This window comes from Pseudopipra pipra, chromosome 1 (genome assembly GCF_036250125.1).
Source record: "Pseudopipra pipra isolate bDixPip1 chromosome 1, bDixPip1.hap1, whole genome shotgun sequence".
In the NCBI taxonomy this organism is placed as follows: Eukaryota; Metazoa; Chordata; class Aves; order Passeriformes; family Pipridae; genus Pseudopipra; species Pseudopipra pipra.
In genome coordinates this window covers 97,223,156-97,242,147 of record NC_087549.1, presented here as the reverse complement: position 1 = coordinate 97,242,147, position 18,992 = coordinate 97,223,156, and the positions used below count along the sequence as shown (strand labels likewise).

Sequence of the window (18,992 nt, the reverse complement as noted above, 5' to 3'; positions counted from 1 at the left end):
TTTTAACATCTTACATGTGCCATAAAGCTATGCCACACAGCCACTGTCTCACAACAAAATAGGGACTCTTAGATCTGAGAAAACAGGCTTGATGAAGTAAAAAGAAATGTAGGGACAGCAGGAAAAAGTTTGTTACTACCAATTCTCTTTCTGAAACAGAAAAGCCAGATCTAACATGTGTTACATGCACTACTTTACTAGAACTCTCTTCCAAAACACAAATTGCTATTTAACCCTTGGACTCTAAATCCACAGCTACTCCTTGGCCAGAAAACACAGAATGAATGACTGTGAGCACTCAGGGTTAGCAGATATGCAACCTTACACACTTGAGCTGACTGCTGCAACAACAGTGTTGGCTTGAAATAACATAATGTCTCCAGTCTAATAGACAACACTTATGTAGATCAACAAGAACAATCCAACCCTACATTTCAGACCAATAGCAAACAGCTACTGAGGCTGATGTGTCCCCTCAGGAAGTGTCTAGAGGACTAGATAGACTGAAAATTACATAAAAGCACTATCATATGGATATTAAGTTAACAACTGTTACTTCATTTATTGATTCAGATAAAGAAAAGCACTCCACAGTTTGCTTTGGATCTGTGAGAAATTAGTTTGGTAACACACTTAGACAACTCCAAGCTGGCAGTCCTATGTGGAGACTCAGTTTAAGAGAGGACTGTTGGAGTGACAAGATGCATAGCGTTATAACTGAGTTAAGTGTGCAACAAGAAACAAGTATAAAATATGTAGGCATCCATTTCTCTGAAAGGAAAGTGAAAGGAAGATCACTTTCCGGCCTCCTTTGCCATCACTATCCGTAATAACATCAGAGAGAGACTAATCAACTCTAAGCCAGAAAGATACTGTCCTTACTATTTCTCTCTCTGTAATGAATGATGCAGCATCCTGCCCTCATTTTGATTTCCTTTTGATACGCTTTCCTGAGGCATGGCAATAGGTTCATGTTTATTATTGGTGTCTGCTGCCCAGGGCCCCAGATGCACAATGTGCATCTGGCCAAAACAGGTTCCTTCTGACAGATAGGTAAATCAAGCATCAACTCTTAACATTTCAGTTGAAGAAAGGAGGAAGTCTATGACCAAATATCTGTAATTGTCATCTTTGCTATTCCAGTAGTGACCCTTTAATTATTCCTCTGTATTCTTACAGCCTAATAATTTTTATTGCAGAAAAGCTGGAAGCCTAAATCAGTGATAACAAGGTCCACATGCTTCTAAACAGAAGAGGTGTTTGGCAGTATGTCAACCAAAAAAGTATGTGACTATCAGAGAGCAATGCCTTTAGCTCTATTGCTACCACTGAAAATACTTTAATTCTACATATATACATATATATACGTACATATATACATGCAATAAAATCAGGAATGCTGACTGGCATGTGCTACAGTGCAGTTGGACACGCTTTCTTTAAGTGACATCTTTGTATGGAATTACTGGACGACTGTGTGAAAAAAAAACTAGTATAACTCTGTCTCTAGGGAATGTAACAAAAGAATACCCAATAGTGAAGATTAAAATATAAATTATCTTGTTAGATTAAATACGTAAAACTTTCTAATGAAAGTGTATGTCTCTCTTTTGCTATACATTGTTACTAAAGCTTTTTGCATTGACATACCATAAAGATCTGTATTTCTTACCTATGTAGTGTTTGCTCTCAGAGCAGTCAATCAACTAGAAATACATATACAGAGTCTAAAACACAATCTTACAGATTTTTCAAATTAATCTTTTGGAAATTTTGTGAGCAGATACCACATACTTCCTTATAATCACTTTTTACCAAACTTTGTTTAAAACATGGGGAAAATCCCCCAAAACATTAAAAATCAAAGGTAGCTTTTGAATTAAAAATATATGGAACCTGAAAACTAACTATAAAAAAGTAATTGTCATTAACAGAGTGCAGCTGCAAAAGTTTTGGCCCAATATCTTAATCAACCTAGTAAGGCAAACACATACTTTTTGTTTAAGTATGCAAATAACATGTTTAAGTATGCAAATAACATGTTAAATGGTGAAGGAGTAGAAAATGTAGGTGCAGTTACAAGGACTGATTTGGATGACTTAAAAATACAGATTTATGTAAGCAATATGCATTTTAACACTAGTGAATGCAAGATTATAGATCCAGAAATAATGTATGTCACACTTGCAAGTCACTCTGAGAAGGACTTTAAATCATTTACAGCTTGTAAACCATGTCCTCCTAGAATTATTAGGTAGCTAGGAGGATTAATGCAATATCTAAATATTTTGGCAGAAGAAAAGTGCTGAATACACAGCAGGACTAGATGAAAAAACAGGGAGTAAGTACCTAACACTATACAAACTACTGCTAGGTAAAATATTCAGTTCTAGACCTGAAGCTACTGAAATTCCAAAAGAAGACTTGTGAAAACTTGCAAGAGTTCAAGAAGTCTGAAATATCTGCATTATTATGACACACTGTAAAACTTTGATATTAATTTGATAAAAGAAAAGTGATTGAAAGGTGACCTAAAAGTGGCTTGTTTGTATTTAGTTGTGAAAAATGGATTTCTGACAAAAGAAGGAATTTTACTGTATCTGTGAAATATGTAATAAGGTGCAAACGCTGGGAACTGGAGTCAAACTGATGAGAAATAAGACACATCTTCCTCTGGCTGTGAACAGCAAACCCTTTGGAACAATCTATATATAGAGATGTAATGAATCAATACTAATCTTTTAAATAAAGAGTTTATGCATTCCCATAATATACACTTATTCTTACAAGGTTTTAAATAGTGACTACTGGGCAGACTGCAAGGCCTGTATTATTCAACAGTGCAGACCAGATGGCCATCTTTCTGGCCTCAAAATTACTGAAATGCTAGTAACTACACTCATAAAGATTCGGAAAATGGGGATGTAGAAGAGAGGAGAAGACTAGTGCCTGGGAGCAGACCAAAAGCTTAACAAGCCACTGATAATCAGTATTAGCACATTGTGATCCCACATTTCCACAGGGGTTAGGCCTAAGATACACACAGAATTTTGTTTAGAAACTGCTTGTTCTAGCTAAATTGTTTCCAGGATCCAGTTAGAAGTATTTGGAAAACCCTTTCATGAGCTAAGAATAGAAAGTAATCTAAGCCATTACAATAAGCAGCATTTTTTCAGGTTCATGTAAGACAGCTCTGGGTGCTCCCATCGTCATCTGGCCACTTGCTTCAGTAATTAGTCATACCTGGCCTCTCAACTGTAGTTCCATTGTAACCACACCAGGATTTAACATAGCACAGTGAAAAAAATCTGACGGTTAATAATGGACTTTGGTTTGTGGATGGTAGCAGATTTTATATATTCAGATGTAGTTGCTAAATATTAAGATGGTAATACAGAAATATAATACTTCTGTTATTATATGTAATGCAGAACTTATAACATGCATGTTATTATAAATAGATATAAAATTTCAGAAATATTAAACATTAAAAATAAAACCTTTCTGTAATTTCCAATCTTCTGGCAAATGAGAAGTATATTTTCTTTTGTTAATTCCCCATATAGCTTTCACCCACACTTCAGTTCACTTGCCATGTACCATAATTTCCTGTCTGTTAAACTGAGTTCTATTTTCATCTTCAGAGCTCCCTATGAATAACTCAAAGGCATCACCAAAACTGTGACTAGGCAAACCCCTCTTCTCTGTCAATGAATATCTCCAGCTGTGTTTTACCTTTCTTGTAAGGTGTTTGTGGTTGGCCTTCATATTCCAATGTCCAAGCAAGAACCACTGAAATACATCACATCTAAATTACTTAAAATATTTTAAAATCCTACTTTGATCCCTCATCATATTTAAGCTTTCAAGTACCTTTGGACCATCTGACCTAGAGTACCTGTATCCTAACTTCTCTGTGAATCCTATAGAAAAATGCAAAAACAATAGGAAAACTTTCTTTTGACAGTGCTTCTGTAAAGCTTTACCTCAGACTTTACTGTTTATATGCAGTCATTATACTTTCCCAGCAAGATCAATATCAGCTGTGGATGCTAAAACTCATATTGGTCTGCAGTACCAGCTGCCACATAGGAGCCTCATCTGTTTAAAATCAGTCAAGATGCTGCTTTTTAAAGAACACAAGTTTTTTATGAATGTCAGAGCTGTCAGAAAATCTTACAGTATAATTAAGTTATGACAAATTGAAGTCACTGTAATATCTCTCACAAATGTTTGGCCAAACAGTGAAGCACTGCAGATAATTGCTATTTACAGTCTCATAATCGAGGACAGCCATTTACACTGAAGAGCTAAAACTCCTCCGTGAAACAAGAATTTAGAAAAGAAGCAGATTTCCATTAACTGTTACATTTTGATATAAGATACAAAGATTTTGAAAAATCTTTCTAAATGAAAAGTGCCATGCAGAAATAACTGTATGAAGAAACAGGGTTTTTTATACAAACCCCACAGTTTTAACCCTCTATTTGATCCAGGTTGATTAATTGTTACTGCTGGAGGCTATATGTAAAATCAGTGTAAACTAATACCACCAGGTTTCAAGATGTGACTTTTAAGTGCCCATGGCTAGATAAACCAGTTTTTCATTAATTTGGCAGATTACTCCATAGACAGAATTGTTTCTGCCTCATCTGTCAGGGCTCCTCCAATGATCTGGAATAAATTAGCCTACATACGTCTCTGCCCAGGGTGGGGGGATTGGAACTAGATGATCTTTATGGTCCCTTCCAACCCAGGCCATTCTATGATTCTATATGCTTCTTATATAAACATGACATCAAATAACAATGTTTATTCTCAGAAGAGTAAAATTCGTAAAGGTAGATGCACATCTGCTGTTTCTTCAGTGCAATGAACTCTTATTATAAATCGTAATCAGACTTGTGATGCCTGATTAATCTAAACAAATTCTTCCTGCTACTGTCTTCTAAAGTAGAACTTGAAATATAGGAGATAGAAAGAAAGTTTTCAAAAAATGAATACTATGTAAAAATGTAAAAGGTTTTTCTTCTGTAAGAGGCTTGAATTCTTCTGGTGTTGCTTTTGAGGAAAAATGTTCAAAGCCTCAGACTGACCAACTTCAGAAAAACCATTTCCATAGGAAGGCAGGAATTTTCTTGTACAGGGAATAAAAACAACACCAAAGGGCAAGTGGAATTGGAAAGGATAAAAACTAGTTGGATTCTTAATTTTAGCTGAAAGTCAGGAGAACTCAAACTTCAGTCACCTCCAAACCTTGAAAAATTCTTGCACCAAAATTGCACCAAATTATTGAAGAAATTTTAGCACAAGTCTTGAAAAAAAGCTGTCTGTTTATTTACCTGCATTAACAAAGGCACAATCTAATATTTTGACTCCTACAGGCACTTTTCACTGCCGCAAGTAGTCCCATTAGTTAAGGACACATCAATATGAACAAGATATCAGCAAAGAACTCATTCTGTGACTATAATACAACTGTAAAGAACATAAAATGGAGCAAAATTACAGTGCTTCCATCAAAATAAATAAAACATCTTGTACCTAGGTGAGTTGCAAAATTGAAATTATTGCTCCATAACATACAGTTATTTATTAAAGAAATTTATCAGTACCAGCACTGCAAGGATTTCTTTTTCTTTGTATATGTATATTTCTCTGCCAGATCTGAATGCAATTTCTGCAAGATGATTTGCCTCCTCCTGCCCTTCCCCTCACTGGAGAGAGCTGCATGACTGCATCTTTTACTCCAGTGCCGTGAGTTTTAAAAATGTATCCTTTAAAAGATTTCAAGGTTGTAAATAAATGTGCAAATAAATGTGCTAAGAAAGAATAGCATCTAAATTGTTAATATGCTGTCAGATTATGAAACATTATCGGCAGATGAGACCATTTCAACACAGGTGTCAGTGATAAGAGAGTCCTGGGGAACTGCTGCAACATAGCACTGCAGTTCAACATTCCATTATCTATCATGTCTGTTGGTCATCAGCTAATTAAAATCTTGCATCACACGATGTGATACTAAATAGGAGACAAGACCAATGATCATACAAGACAAGAATATACCTAGGGTTAAATGTAAAAGGTGTGGCGACAGATGGCTTGTAGCTACCTCAGAGCAGCCTCCAAAAACACCACTAGCACAGTTTCACATCCAGGAAGATGCTCTGCTTCAGGCTGGCTTGTGCCACAGCAGCTCTAGTTCACTTGAGTCTCATTTTCTGAAGTGCTGAACACCTGCAATTTCCCCTGATTTCAGCTGGTGTAGAGAGTACTCAGTGCTTCCAAAAACCAAGCATTATGCATAAGCAAACATGGTCTTAAGAAGCAGATGCTCTACAAAGCCAAAAATGCCACCAATTACACAAACCCTCTGAGTTTCCTCCAGAGCAGAGTTTGAAGTGTGCAGCTTTATAGAGAGATATTTAAATACCTCCAGCCAACTACAGGAATAGAGATAACAGATAACAGGAATAGAGATAGAAAATAATAATGCCACCCTCACTACTGTCAGTCTTGGAGTATTTTAAACATCCAAACAGACTAGGTAATGCTCACTCTCTCCATGCTATCTGTCAGGTAAGGAAACAAACTACAGCAAGTTCAATAAGACAAATCACTTTACATTTGAATAGGGCAATTTCACACAAGGTGGATTTCTGAAACAATGTTGTCTTACTGAAAAAAAGGAAATCAGAGGAAGGAACTGTATTGCTGCCAGAGAAAAGAGAACAGCATGATTCTAAAAGCATTATTGCTTTAGTGGTTTCACAGAAAAAAAAAATTTACTTGGGTAACAATTGCCTAAAATGCACAGAAATATAGATTAAATGTAAACACAACTGTTTGAGGTAAAAACAACAGCAGGTAGTATTGATTATTCCATTGGTTAGTTTCCAATAAAGTGGTCTATTTTGTGCACTCTCGGAGTTAAGAGCTGGGTGTCTCTGCGTGCATGAGGCCACAGCGCAGGGACTTAAGAGCTGCAGCTCAGCCCTGTGCAACTGGCAACCAAATACTGGAGGTTTTCAATCTATCTGGAACACAAACATTTTACACATATTATGGATATATTAGGATGTTGGTATTACAGTGTTCTGGTATTTGAAGTTATTCTTTTTTTAAAGGACAAACACCATTATAAGGTGAGAACTATTGAAATCAAAACTAACTCTTACATGATAAATTCTGTCAGGTTGCACCACTTTTTAGAGTCCACTTTCTTCATCATCTCTTCAAAGGATTTTCCACAGGCAGGCAACTTCTCTAACATGAGAGATTCATTGCAGAGATCAGTCCATTGACGTGCACCTAGGTAAAACCAGAAGCACCTTAAACCAAAAACACTGAAATAGAAGCAAGAACACTTCACTCAAACTCCTCACACAGTTCTGCTTGCCACTTACATTGTCATAAACTTAGTATTCAATATTCTGAGCAATTTTAGAAAACAGAAAAAGTATATCTTTACATAAACTTACTGAAAATATGACTTAGTATAAAATACGAAGGGTTACCACATATAGTATTGCTTTTTAGACCTAGCATAGAGGAACCTATCTAGTCACTTTTCTAATCTTACTCAGCTTCTACTCATACTAATTTACTACTGCCCATTTGCATTTTCACTTAAAAAGTAACTGGATCTCCTGATCACACACTTCAGTATAGAAAGCACTTCTCAAGCTTACGCAAATGCATCCCATTCAACTAACTATATTACTGTGAAATTATTCTAACATCAGAAACTTTTGTGTATCTTACCAGCTAAAGGGCTTGAATTTTCACAATTGCAACTTTTTCTTTAGTGTATCACTAAAAGAATTGTCTAGAGATCAAGTCTTATGATGAGCGGTTGAGGGAGCTGGGCTTGTTTAGCCCGGAGAAAAGGAGGCTCAGGGGAGACCTCATCACTCTTTTACAACTACCTGAAATGAGGTTGTAGACAAGTGGGTGTTGATCTCTTCTCTCATGTAACAAGTGGCAGAAAAGAGGAAAGAGCATCAAGTGTCACGTGGAGTTTAGACTGGATATTAGGAAAAATTTCTTCACCAAAAGGACAGGAACAGGCTACCCAGGGAGGTGGTTGAGTCACAATCCCTGGAAGTATTTCAAAGACATGTAGATGCAGCACTAAGGGACATGCTTTAGTGGTGAATTTGGCAGTGTTAAGTTAACAGTTGGACTCAATGATCATAGATTCTGTGACTCTATGAATTACCAACAATTATCAGTTGAAATTACAGCATACAGCTACTTGCAAAGAAAGAGTCAACGTTGACTTGAGCAAGCCTGTAACTTTTTCAACCAGTAATGGCAACTCCACAACATTTAGAGTCAAGGTCAAAGGTTGTTCTCACCCAGCACATGACTGCATTGGAATACAAAAACAGTATTTTTATATTTCTTATAAAATTGAAATTCCGAAAAAAAATTATTCAGATCAATGTATTTGATTTTGATAAGGCTGAAACATTTTGTTTTGATTAAATCATTAAGTATGTCTTGCTTTATTTTTACAGATGTTACTACTTTGACTGTTCTGTATAAAAAACGCATATATTTTGTAGAACATTAAAAATTAACTAAATATATATATAAACATATTTAATACAAATGTCTAAATTAAATTAGCCATGAAAAAAACCAGTGTAATTTCTTCTTTTCACAGCAGCATAAATCTGAGAAATGGATTTACCTGAACAAAACTGCAACCCTAACAAAACCTGTATATACAGCAATCCTCCTGAGAACTCCAGAGGAATGGCTTTTTTTCAAGAATAAAGCCAAGGAGAACAGATCACTTAATCCTAAGAAAAAAGAAGTCTAGGTGGAATCAGGTCTTGCACCTTTTTCTTCTGAACCTATGTTTTCACTGAGAACTATTTACACCAGGGAGAAGAAGTATTTCTTTTCCTTGTATTAGTTACTCTGAAAGCAGGATCCCATAATTGCTGAAAAGAGCTAGTGGTTCTAATTTTGTGTGGTAACAGCCAAACACGCTGCCAGATGAACTGTGATCAAAACCGTGCAAGACTTTTGCTTGATGAGAAGGAAGGAGCAGTCCTCATGGCACCATTCCTTTCTATTTAGAAAAAAAAATAAATCCAAGGCAAGATGATGTTTCAGGTTTCACATCATAACCCAGACATCAATCAGAAACTTTGAACATCTTCATTCAAAATGGTGCAGGTGATTGTAAAATAGGCTTGAGTGCACATCGTTTCACCCATGAAGGAGACTGCTCCTTTTGAGTCTGGGCAGGAGCACCACGCAATTTAAGTCCAGCTATCGCAGCTAACTCCTTACCTGGAGCAGTCACTGTCTCTGTGATGCTTTCACATACTTTCCAAGAGCAGCAGGCCCACAACAGGACAGCCTGTGCTGCACCTGAGACCCTTAGTCTACACAAATCCCTCCAGGTGTACGGCTAACTCACTAGACCTAATCTTACCTCCACTGACATCATGTCTGATTGTCAGTGCTCTTTAAAGCTAACGTGAAGTTTTGACCCATGCCAGCAAAAGTCAGAACTATAATTAATCACCAGTGATAGAAATTGTGAAAATTACCAAACACGCTGCATAATTTTGTCCTTAGGAAGTTAACATGATAGCATGGATCCTGCCTATTTAAGCATTCCCGTCAATTCATCTGGCAGCTGCACCAGTTACAAGTTATACTTTCCACAGTTAGATCTGCAGATGAGCACTAAAGCTGTGCAAAATTCGAAACCAGATACAAAAATTGCACAGCTGGCAACTTAAATCCTGCACTGAGCTTTGACAAAAGTTAAGCAAAGCTGCCTTTTCTGGCAGAGTATTCTAAACAGCCAGAGTATTCTAAATCATTTGATTTATAACCCTATAAATCCAACAGAATACGAGTTTCTTCTCCTCTACGTCATGTGTGCTGACAATTTGCTCCAATCCCTTCCCAGCAGAGTGTTTAAATGCATTTGCCATGGCTTTGGTATTTTAGGTTGTCTCTCTTTAATAAATCTTCAGTATTTTGCAAGGTTATAGAAAAAAACTCTGAGTCATTTGACAGCAATCTGATGTCATAAGAGTTTCTGTCTAAATCCCTGACCAATAGGGTTCAAAACCATGAATTAATCTACAGTTTAACCATCACTATTGAGAATGACCTTCACAAAACACTACAACACTCTCTCTTCATATAGCAAATGGGCAAGACCAGTTGCAAAAAATGCATGACAGTTGACTAATTGAGATGAGATAGGATGGAAGCACTTCTCCAGTGGTGGCCATTAACAAAACAGAAACAGAAGTTGAATTTTTAAAGTAAAGCTCACCTGCGAATCCAAGCGTCATTAGACCATTAACTAAGGAGGGAAAAAAAAAAAGAAAAAAAAGAGAGATTAATTAGATACCTCCATACTATTATATAAAAGAATTATTGCAGATACAAGCAAACTTGAGCATAATTTAGATTTCAAAGTAATATTCAAAATGGTCATTCGAACATTAGTTTCAGTTGTATTAAAGAGTGTGTCTGAACAGAATAATGAACATTTAGAGAACATTATGTTTTTAAATTCTTTTTAATCTATTCTTTAAATGGCTGAGTCACTCAGACTTGTGATGGGTCTGTCCACACCACTCCTTCCCGTAGTTTCCAACATTAATGATAGGGAAATTGCACTTTAAGCTTCTTGAGGGTGAAAAAGTTGGAGAAGGTAACACACTTGCTCAAAACATAGGTAAACACATTCTAATGTGTAGAGGAAAAAAAAAATCTCTTCATTTAGAAATGTAATGCTCTGTTTCACAGTCTCCACCTTTTGCACAGTCACACATTTTGACAAACATTACATTCAAAACCTCTAAGCTTCTCATGCAGATGTCACACTAGCATAGGTATGTCAGAAGAGCATCCAAATGGAAACACAGACTATGCCAATAGGAGAAGGCTTCTGATTAGCTATTTGCAGTATATCCAGATGGATTAAATCAACAGAAGCCAACTGTGTTTGCACAGCTCCAGCCACACTTAGGATTTTGTAAATATAGCTAAGAGGGATGTGGCTTCAATTCTTTTTGATGTCTCACTGAAAAAAAAAATTGCTGACAAATTTTATAGTGTTAGCCTTGCATCAGAAATTAAATGACTGATTTCACATAGATGGGTGCCTCCTGCTCCTTGTTTATACAACACATGTCACCCCAGTAAAATGAAGCAGGATATATGTAGTAGAATATCAGTACCAATCACACTGACTGAGATCGTGAGGGACCCCACTGGGATGTGCCAGGCTGTCAGCTGTGTTAACTGCAAATTATTGGGTACATGCATGGAAGAAGAATTTAGATCCTTCTAAGGAGCATATTTTTAATCCAGAGAAGCATTAATCTCTGTCTTAGTTACTAATGAGCCAGAAATTACTGTGAAGAGCAGGAATCCACACATCGGAAAATTGCAATGCATCCAAACACGTAGAGATGAAACTCCATTATACACTCTGACAGCAGTATCTCCTTCACAAATAGAGTACTTTTTTTTTCCCATGCTATTAGCTTTTATAAATATACTTGATTCTCTGGGTAGGTTTTTCTTGAATCCTCCCTTGAAAATGTGCCTTAACTGCAGAAGACTGAAGATCAAATTAAAAGCACACACTCTGTGATGAAGCCTAGCCCATTCATTCTCAGGAAACCGTCTAGGCGTATACAGTTACCCTAGTTACTCCCTTTAAAGAGCACAGACTGCACCTCCAATTCTTATTGTATCAATTCCTATCACTGTGCTCTAGATTTTTCATAATTATTGCTGCAGTAATCTTCACAAGACCACAGCAAGACAACTAAAACAGGGTTTACAACTAGAAAGAACCAGACTTCCCCAGGTGTCAGCAAGGGAACCTGTGACAAATGTAATACTGAATAAAGGCTCACAGGTTAGCGCTCACAAATCCTCCCGCTTACAGGTAGATGTGCTTTTTGCATTTTTTGACCATAACAAAGGTCACACAGAGTGTTTTGCACCCATGCTCAATCAGAAGACTCCAGATACCTTCAGAGAAGGGTAAAAAAACAATTCAGACCACCATGTGCCACCCCTCTATTTTTTTTGTTCTGAGATATTCAACTCATAACAAAGATTTAATCAGGAGACCGTAGCATGCCATGGTAGTTTACACAAAAAGTATGACCTTTGCAGCAGCTCTTACTTCTTGAAAGACTGATGCCACCACATCTCATTAGAAGATACACAGAGGAAGCAAAATGGGTCACAGTATTGGAAGGTGTTGCCATGATCCCAAAATAAACAGTTGCCATGCACTCCTACTTGAACCCACATTTAGGGAAAGAAAAGTAGGTTCAGTCTAACTGTACAAGCTGCCTGCAGGCTAAATCATGTCAATAAGGGACCACAGCAATGGCCTTTAACATTTTTTTTTTCTCCATACACTACAGTGGCATGTATGATCACCCCTAGTATTAGCCAAATCAGAGGCAAAGAGACCAACCAGGTTGGAGCCAGACCAAGAGATGAAGGAAACTATCATCAAATAAAAGACGAGAAAAAATAGGTTTGAAGAGCTTTTGGAAAGAAAAACAAAAGATAATCAAAAGAGGAGAGAGTAATAGAAAATAAGAAAACAGAAAAAAATCCACCAGTTTTCTATTAACAACCTGCTTCAAAATCTTGTATATGAAAAAATAGAAAATCCGTTCCTAGACCTTCACTACAGCCTCCTATTATCTACTCTTTACTCTCCTTTTGCAAAAAGACCTTCTTCTGACACTAAAAAGGGAGTTAAGAATGAGATTCACAGAAATATGTTAATTCACTATTGAGATACATGACAGGGTAACTGCCCTGTAATTTTCTCAACTATATAAACTTTTGTGAAATGGAAAAATATTTCTCAATGTTTATTTTTCTCCTATACTGTTATTATTCACGGGTATTTTTCCCAGAGGCTTAAAAGTAGCACTGAATGTCTGCCGTACAACCACTTTATAAATCTGGAGCAGCATAGGAATTGCTGTGTGTTCTTCCTACTGCACATTTCTCTAAGCACATTTTAAGAATAATTCTGAAAATCTTGTGTAAGTATATAAGAGGGAAATGTTATAATTTTCCCTTGCCTGAATGTTTCTTCAAGATGCTGCTATTACTGACAGGATCGTAAGATTTTTGAGTGGTTCTTATACTTTCTCAGAATAATTCTCATTTTACCAGACAAAACTCCTGTACACAGTTTTGCAACAACAATTACAGCTGTTTAATCTTACGTATATTTTTTGAAATTTGAGAAGTCTGATTCAAAACCTCTTTTCTTTCAATTATAATTTTCATAAGAAAAAAAGAACATGTAATGACCTGAAGTTAAACCTCATGTCAAGAAGCTACTTCTATACCTCTTTTTAAAGACAATCCTGCCAGTTACCATCATCTAATCTTTAACTACATCAGGACATCAGATCTCTATTGGAAGTTATGTACTAAACAAACAGCTGTCTGTCTGCAGAACCTGAAGTTTCAATGATAGCAGCACATAGCTATGCAAGAACTGTCATGACATACAGTTCATGAAAGCAACTAAAACCACAGTTTGAAAAGGCAACTGCTGCTCTGCCATCATGCACCTATATGTTGGAAAAATAGGTGAGAGATTAATACTCTATTGATATCATTTTTCTCATACTGATCAATAGCTTTTTTTTTTTATATACCTGATTTTAAATACTGAGCAAGTCAATTTTACAGAAGCGTAATGCTTCTCCAGATATTTAAATGTTAAATAAAGTTACCTGTTGCAGAGGTGCTATTAAAGATCATGTTAAACTCATCAATCTTTTATGTAAACCTGAAGTTATGCCATTACAGGTGTTCTGGCAGGAATGCATAGACACTTCAGGGCATCTAATGCACAAGGAATTCCCACGGAAATCACTTCTCCTATGCTCTCACACAGTGTCAAGAGGCATCCTACTGCATCAAAAAAACACTGGTTACAATTGTGGTAGGGTTTCTTTATTATCTGTTTCCTGAGCATATATAAGGTCAAGAGCCTCATTTCGGTAGAGTCTGTCTGAATACAGAAGGAAAAGATGAGCTAACACAAGCATTGCATGGTTGCCTTTCAAAGCCTTCTCTAAAAGTCCTCTGTTGGGGTCAAGTCAAATGTATGTGGCCAGACACTACAGACTCTGAATAGGCTAAGAAATCCTGAAACTTGAGGCCAGAAAGGTCCCTGTTTAGAGGCTACTATAAAAGTACAGAAAGGAAAAATAATGCTATTGGTACAAAAACTAAAGTCCCACCTGCCAGCCTTTAAATAACTCTCTCTACAATAAGTATGGCTCAGAAGGTCACCTTTTGTTCTCAGCTATTGCCTGTCCTTTTGACACTTCATAAGAGGAGTGGGACAGGGACAGAATGGAAGAAAATCATCACAGTGTGAAAGCAGCCAAGGAAATGAGGCAACCGAAGTTCACAGAGACAGGCAATGACAGGAACTCAACACAAAGGAAGGATGCTGGGAATAAACAGAAGCTTGCAATAAATACAGTACTTGAGAGAAGTGTTACACTTGTGTTCAAAATTCACCCAGGAAAAAACATGCCTCACCACATGGAGTGGCAGAAGCAAGGTAATCCTGCTGGCAGGGTGCATTGATCTGTTCGTACATCCAAGAAGTTAGCTAGAGAGCTAGCATAACACAGAACTCGGCTTTGCATTACCTCCTTCTTTGATGCTGAATCCTTTTTAATATTATTTTTAATCCCCTTGTGTCAACTGCACAGAACATGCATATATAGCCACAGAAATGTAACATCCAAAACTAAAAGTGCAGTTCAATGCTGTATTTTATTGCAGTTTGAGGCACGACATTATTGCTTTTGAATTGTTAAGGTAATTTCAAACAGTTAACCATTTTGGACACTAGTCTTCTTCCTGCAGAGCAAGAAAAGCATGAAAGAAAGCAGCTTAACCTTTTTCATTCCATTGGTGCAAATCAACAGGGAATTACTGAGGGCATCAACTGTTCAGACCCATGTTAGTTCAGAGTTCCCCAGGTTTCCAGTGACTGCAAAGAAATGTGACCATTACTCTGAATTTATGCTTCAACAGCGAATTTTTCAGAGCAGTAATACAAATTACTGTCCATTATATTGCTTTCTGAAGTTCTTAAATAACTGCTGGCAGCATATTAATATTGCTCCACAATTTCTGAACAGTCTACGTCTACTTCAAGAAGCGTTGGATAGGTTTTCTGCTACTTTGTTTGAAACAAGTATGTCTTATTTAAATAAACATATGACAAGTGTTTTAAATAATATTTATTAATAGATAAATATTTTAATTTATCTATTAAGAGATATTAATTTATTAAATAAATAATAAAATTAACTATACCAGTTCAACAACAGACTTGTGGAGGGGATTACTTAGCTGTACACTAAGATCTGTATTGTACTAGAAGTTGTGTGACTCAGACTGAAATGTAACAATGTTTTCAACTCTTTTCTGTCCTGCTATGTTTTTGATGAAGCACTGTGTAGCTGAAATATAAAATACAGCCACTGACTTTTAGACAACAGCAGAATTAACAGCTTTAAGTAAACTCTCTTCACACTTTTACAAAAGTGGTATACACAAATGTGATCCTAGACTAGAGATTCATCCTTCCAGGGAGTAAAACTGAAGAGGAGTAAGAGGAGTACCTTTGTGCCTAGACTAGAAAGAAAGCCACTGCATTAGAAACTGTTTAAAGATGACATTCAGCCACAAGCACAGCATCACCAGCCAGTCGAAGAAGGTGATTGTCCTTCTCTGCTCTGTGCTGGTGTGGCCTCACCTCACAACTGTGTGCAGTTTTGAGCGCCACAACATAAGAAAAACAAAGCTCTTAGAGAGCATCCATAGGAGGGCTACAAAAATCACAGAATGAATTAGATTAGAAGAAAAGACCTCTGAGAACATCGAGTCAAACCTACGACCAAACATCACCTTGTCTACTAAACACACAACACCACACTAAGTGCCACATCCAGTCTTTCCTTAAACACCTCCAGGGACGGTGACTCCACCATCTCCCTGAGCAGTTCATTTCAATGTCTAACCACCCTTTCTGTGAAGAAACTCTTCCTAATGTCCATCCTGAACCTCCTCTGGCACAGCTTAAGACTATATCCACTCATCCTGTCCCTACTTGCCAGAGAAAAGAGGCAGATCCTCACCTGGTTACAACCTTATTTCAAGTAGTGATAAGGTCATCCCTGAGCCTCCTCTTCTCCAGGCTAAACAGCCTCAGCTCCCTCAGCCACTCCTCATATGCCTTACTCTCTAAACCCTTCACCAGCAACATTGTCCTTCTCTGGACCTGCTCCAGCACCTCAATGTCTTTCTTGAAGTGAGGGGCCCAGAACTGGACACAGTACTTGAGGTGCAGCCTAACCAGTGCCGAGTACAGGGGGAGAATCGTATCCCTGGTCCTGCTGGTCACACTATTTCTAATTCAAACCAGAATGCCATTGGCCTTCTTGGCCACCTGGGCACACTGCTGGATCATCTTCAGCAGCTGTCAACTAGCACCCACAGGTCCTTCTCTGCTGGGCCACTTTCCAACCACTCTGTCCCAAGCCTGAAGTGCTGCATGGGGTTGTTGTGGCCAAAGTGCAGGATCCATCACTTGGCCTTGTTGAACCTCAAACCATTGGACTTGGCCCACCAGACCAGTCTGTCCAGGTCCTTCTGCAGAGCCCTCTTGCCCTACCCCAGACTGACACTTGCACCCAACTTGGTGTCATCTGCAAATTTACTGAGTCCAGACTCAATCCCCTCATCCAGATCGTTAATAAAGATATTGAATAGGACTGGACCCAATACTAATCCCTGGGGGACACCACTAGTGACCAGACACCAACTGGATGCAGTACCATTCATCACCACTCTCTGGGCCCAGCCATCCAGCAAGTTCTTAACCCAGCAAAGAGTGCATCCATCCAAGCTGTGGGCTGCCAGCTTTTCCAGGAGAATGCCATGGGAAATGGTGTCAAAGGTTTTGCTGACAGTGTAGGGTGTAGAGGGAGAGCCATATGATGAGCTGCTGAGACCACTTGGCTTGTTCAGCCTGGAGAAGACTGAGGGGAGACCACATTATGGTCTACAACTTCTTCATGTGGGGAAATGTAGGGGCAGGAACCAATCTCTATTCTCTGGTGGCCAGTGACAGGACCTGAGGGAATGGCATGAAGCTGTGTCAGGGGAGGTTTAGGTTCGATATTAGAAAAAGGTTCTTTACCTACAGGGTGGCTGGGCACTGGAACAGGTTCCCCAGGGAAGCAGTCACTGCACCAAGTCTGTCTGAATTCAAGAAGCAATTGGACAACACCCTCAGCCACACGGTGTGATTCTTGGGGATGTCCTGTGCAGAGTCAGGAGCTGGACTTCGAAGATCCTTGTGGATGCCTTCCAACTCAGGATAGTCTACAATTCTATGATTTAAGGTGTCTGAAAGAGAGTTCCAGAGGACTACATGCGTTGGAAGATGCCTACAGTCAGCAGAAACAAAGCACAACAGCTTTCCTAACAAACTCAAATTCACTGAATTCACTTGTGTGTTTGTTACCCAGAACATAAGGCAAAGACTGTTATTTACAATGTACAGGCCTTCCAAAGGCTTTGTACTCCTTGTTTTCATCTAACTTCTGCCTGCAAGACATGATCTTCTGAGTCTTGGTGTACTGTAGTTGCCACATAAACGTATAATGTCTAAAACAACCAGATCACAGCTCTTCATAACTTATGATTACAGATAAACACACCTAGCAACTGAAAGTTCCTTTTTTTCACTCCTGAAACATCTGTACCTCTTCAGATTTATTATAGCCTTGTGAGGTATCACTACTGAGGTCTCCATTTTACATGAACTACGGAAACAATGACAGAACTAGTAGGAAATCTGTCTAAGGTCACAAGCAGGAACCAGTATCACTCTTATCTACAGTGTGAGCCAGCAGCAGTCTGGTGCCATGACCTCTGTTTCACCACTACCTCTTTCTCTCAGAAAACGTTACCAAAGCAAGTGAAGAACATGATCTCTCTGCCCAGAAGATAATTGGGAATTGTGTCAGCTGTGCAATTTATGGGAAAGGTACATCAACTAATGAGGCAGCATAGTTCAGATTCATTCCCCCCAAAGGTGAGATAGCTTGCAATTACTGTTGAGAGACACACACACCCCAGACCACATCAGAAGTGTGTCAGCCCTTGAAGCTGGCCACCTGCATCCAGGACCTCAGTCTGACACTGTACCACTGATCACCTGGAAGCACATATTTGATCTAATGGCTGCTCGTTATTGTAACTCAACTGCCTGTCATTAGTCGAAAAGGCAGGAAGAGACACACACAAAAAAAAAAAAGTGATGTGACATAAGGTTTTCCTATAATAAGGAAACATAAGGTCAGCACAATACTGACTTTACTCCATACCTAACCACCTGTGAAAGCGTGTAAAACACTAGTCTCTCAAGGTCAGTAAGGACTCCAGTTTGCTTCTGTGGAGTAGTCTGAAAACGAAGTCAAGCAATTCTTTTTTTTTAATAACCTTGAGAAGGGGAAATGACCCATAAATGTTTCACAGACAAGGGTCACTGCACACTCCCTCCTGAGGAAGTCTTTAAAACCATGGGATACTTGAAGACATTAAAAGTTCCTTCTTCCCTTGACAAGCAGAACATTTAAATCAAGACATTACCATTATAGAAGGCCTGGGAAAATATTTTTTTTTTTCTTTTTCTGACCAGACAACAAAAATCCCCACCCTGAACATCCATCTTCTCTTGCTGATGCATGTAGTGCTCTCGCAGACTCCTAATGCTGTAACAATATTATGTAAAAGCATCACATCAACATAATTGCAGTGAAGTGATGTTTTCTGTGAATTCTATGCCTACCATGAAGTAAAAAGTTGTCTTGACCATTCATATCTGGGTTGTTTTTCTTCAGTAG

The 18,992-nt window shown here is 38.1% G+C and overlaps 1 protein-coding gene across 2 annotated transcripts in view; it reads right to left on the bottom strand.

Annotated features, from left to right (window-relative positions):
* The window catches only part of LOC135419893 (receptor activity-modifying protein 3-like), a 41,816-nt gene that overhangs the window by 13,435 nt on the left and 9,389 nt on the right, over positions 1 to 18,992 (bottom strand). For both annotated transcript variants that reach the window (XM_064666828.1, XM_064666838.1), the window contains 2 exons: positions 10,319 to 10,348; positions 7,182 to 7,314 (listed from right to left, as the gene is read on the bottom strand). In XM_064666828.1, the coding sequence (XP_064522898.1) occupies positions 7,182 to 7,314; positions 10,319 to 10,348 (163 nt within the window). The remainder of the gene's footprint in view (positions 1 to 7,181; positions 7,315 to 10,318; positions 10,349 to 18,992) is intronic.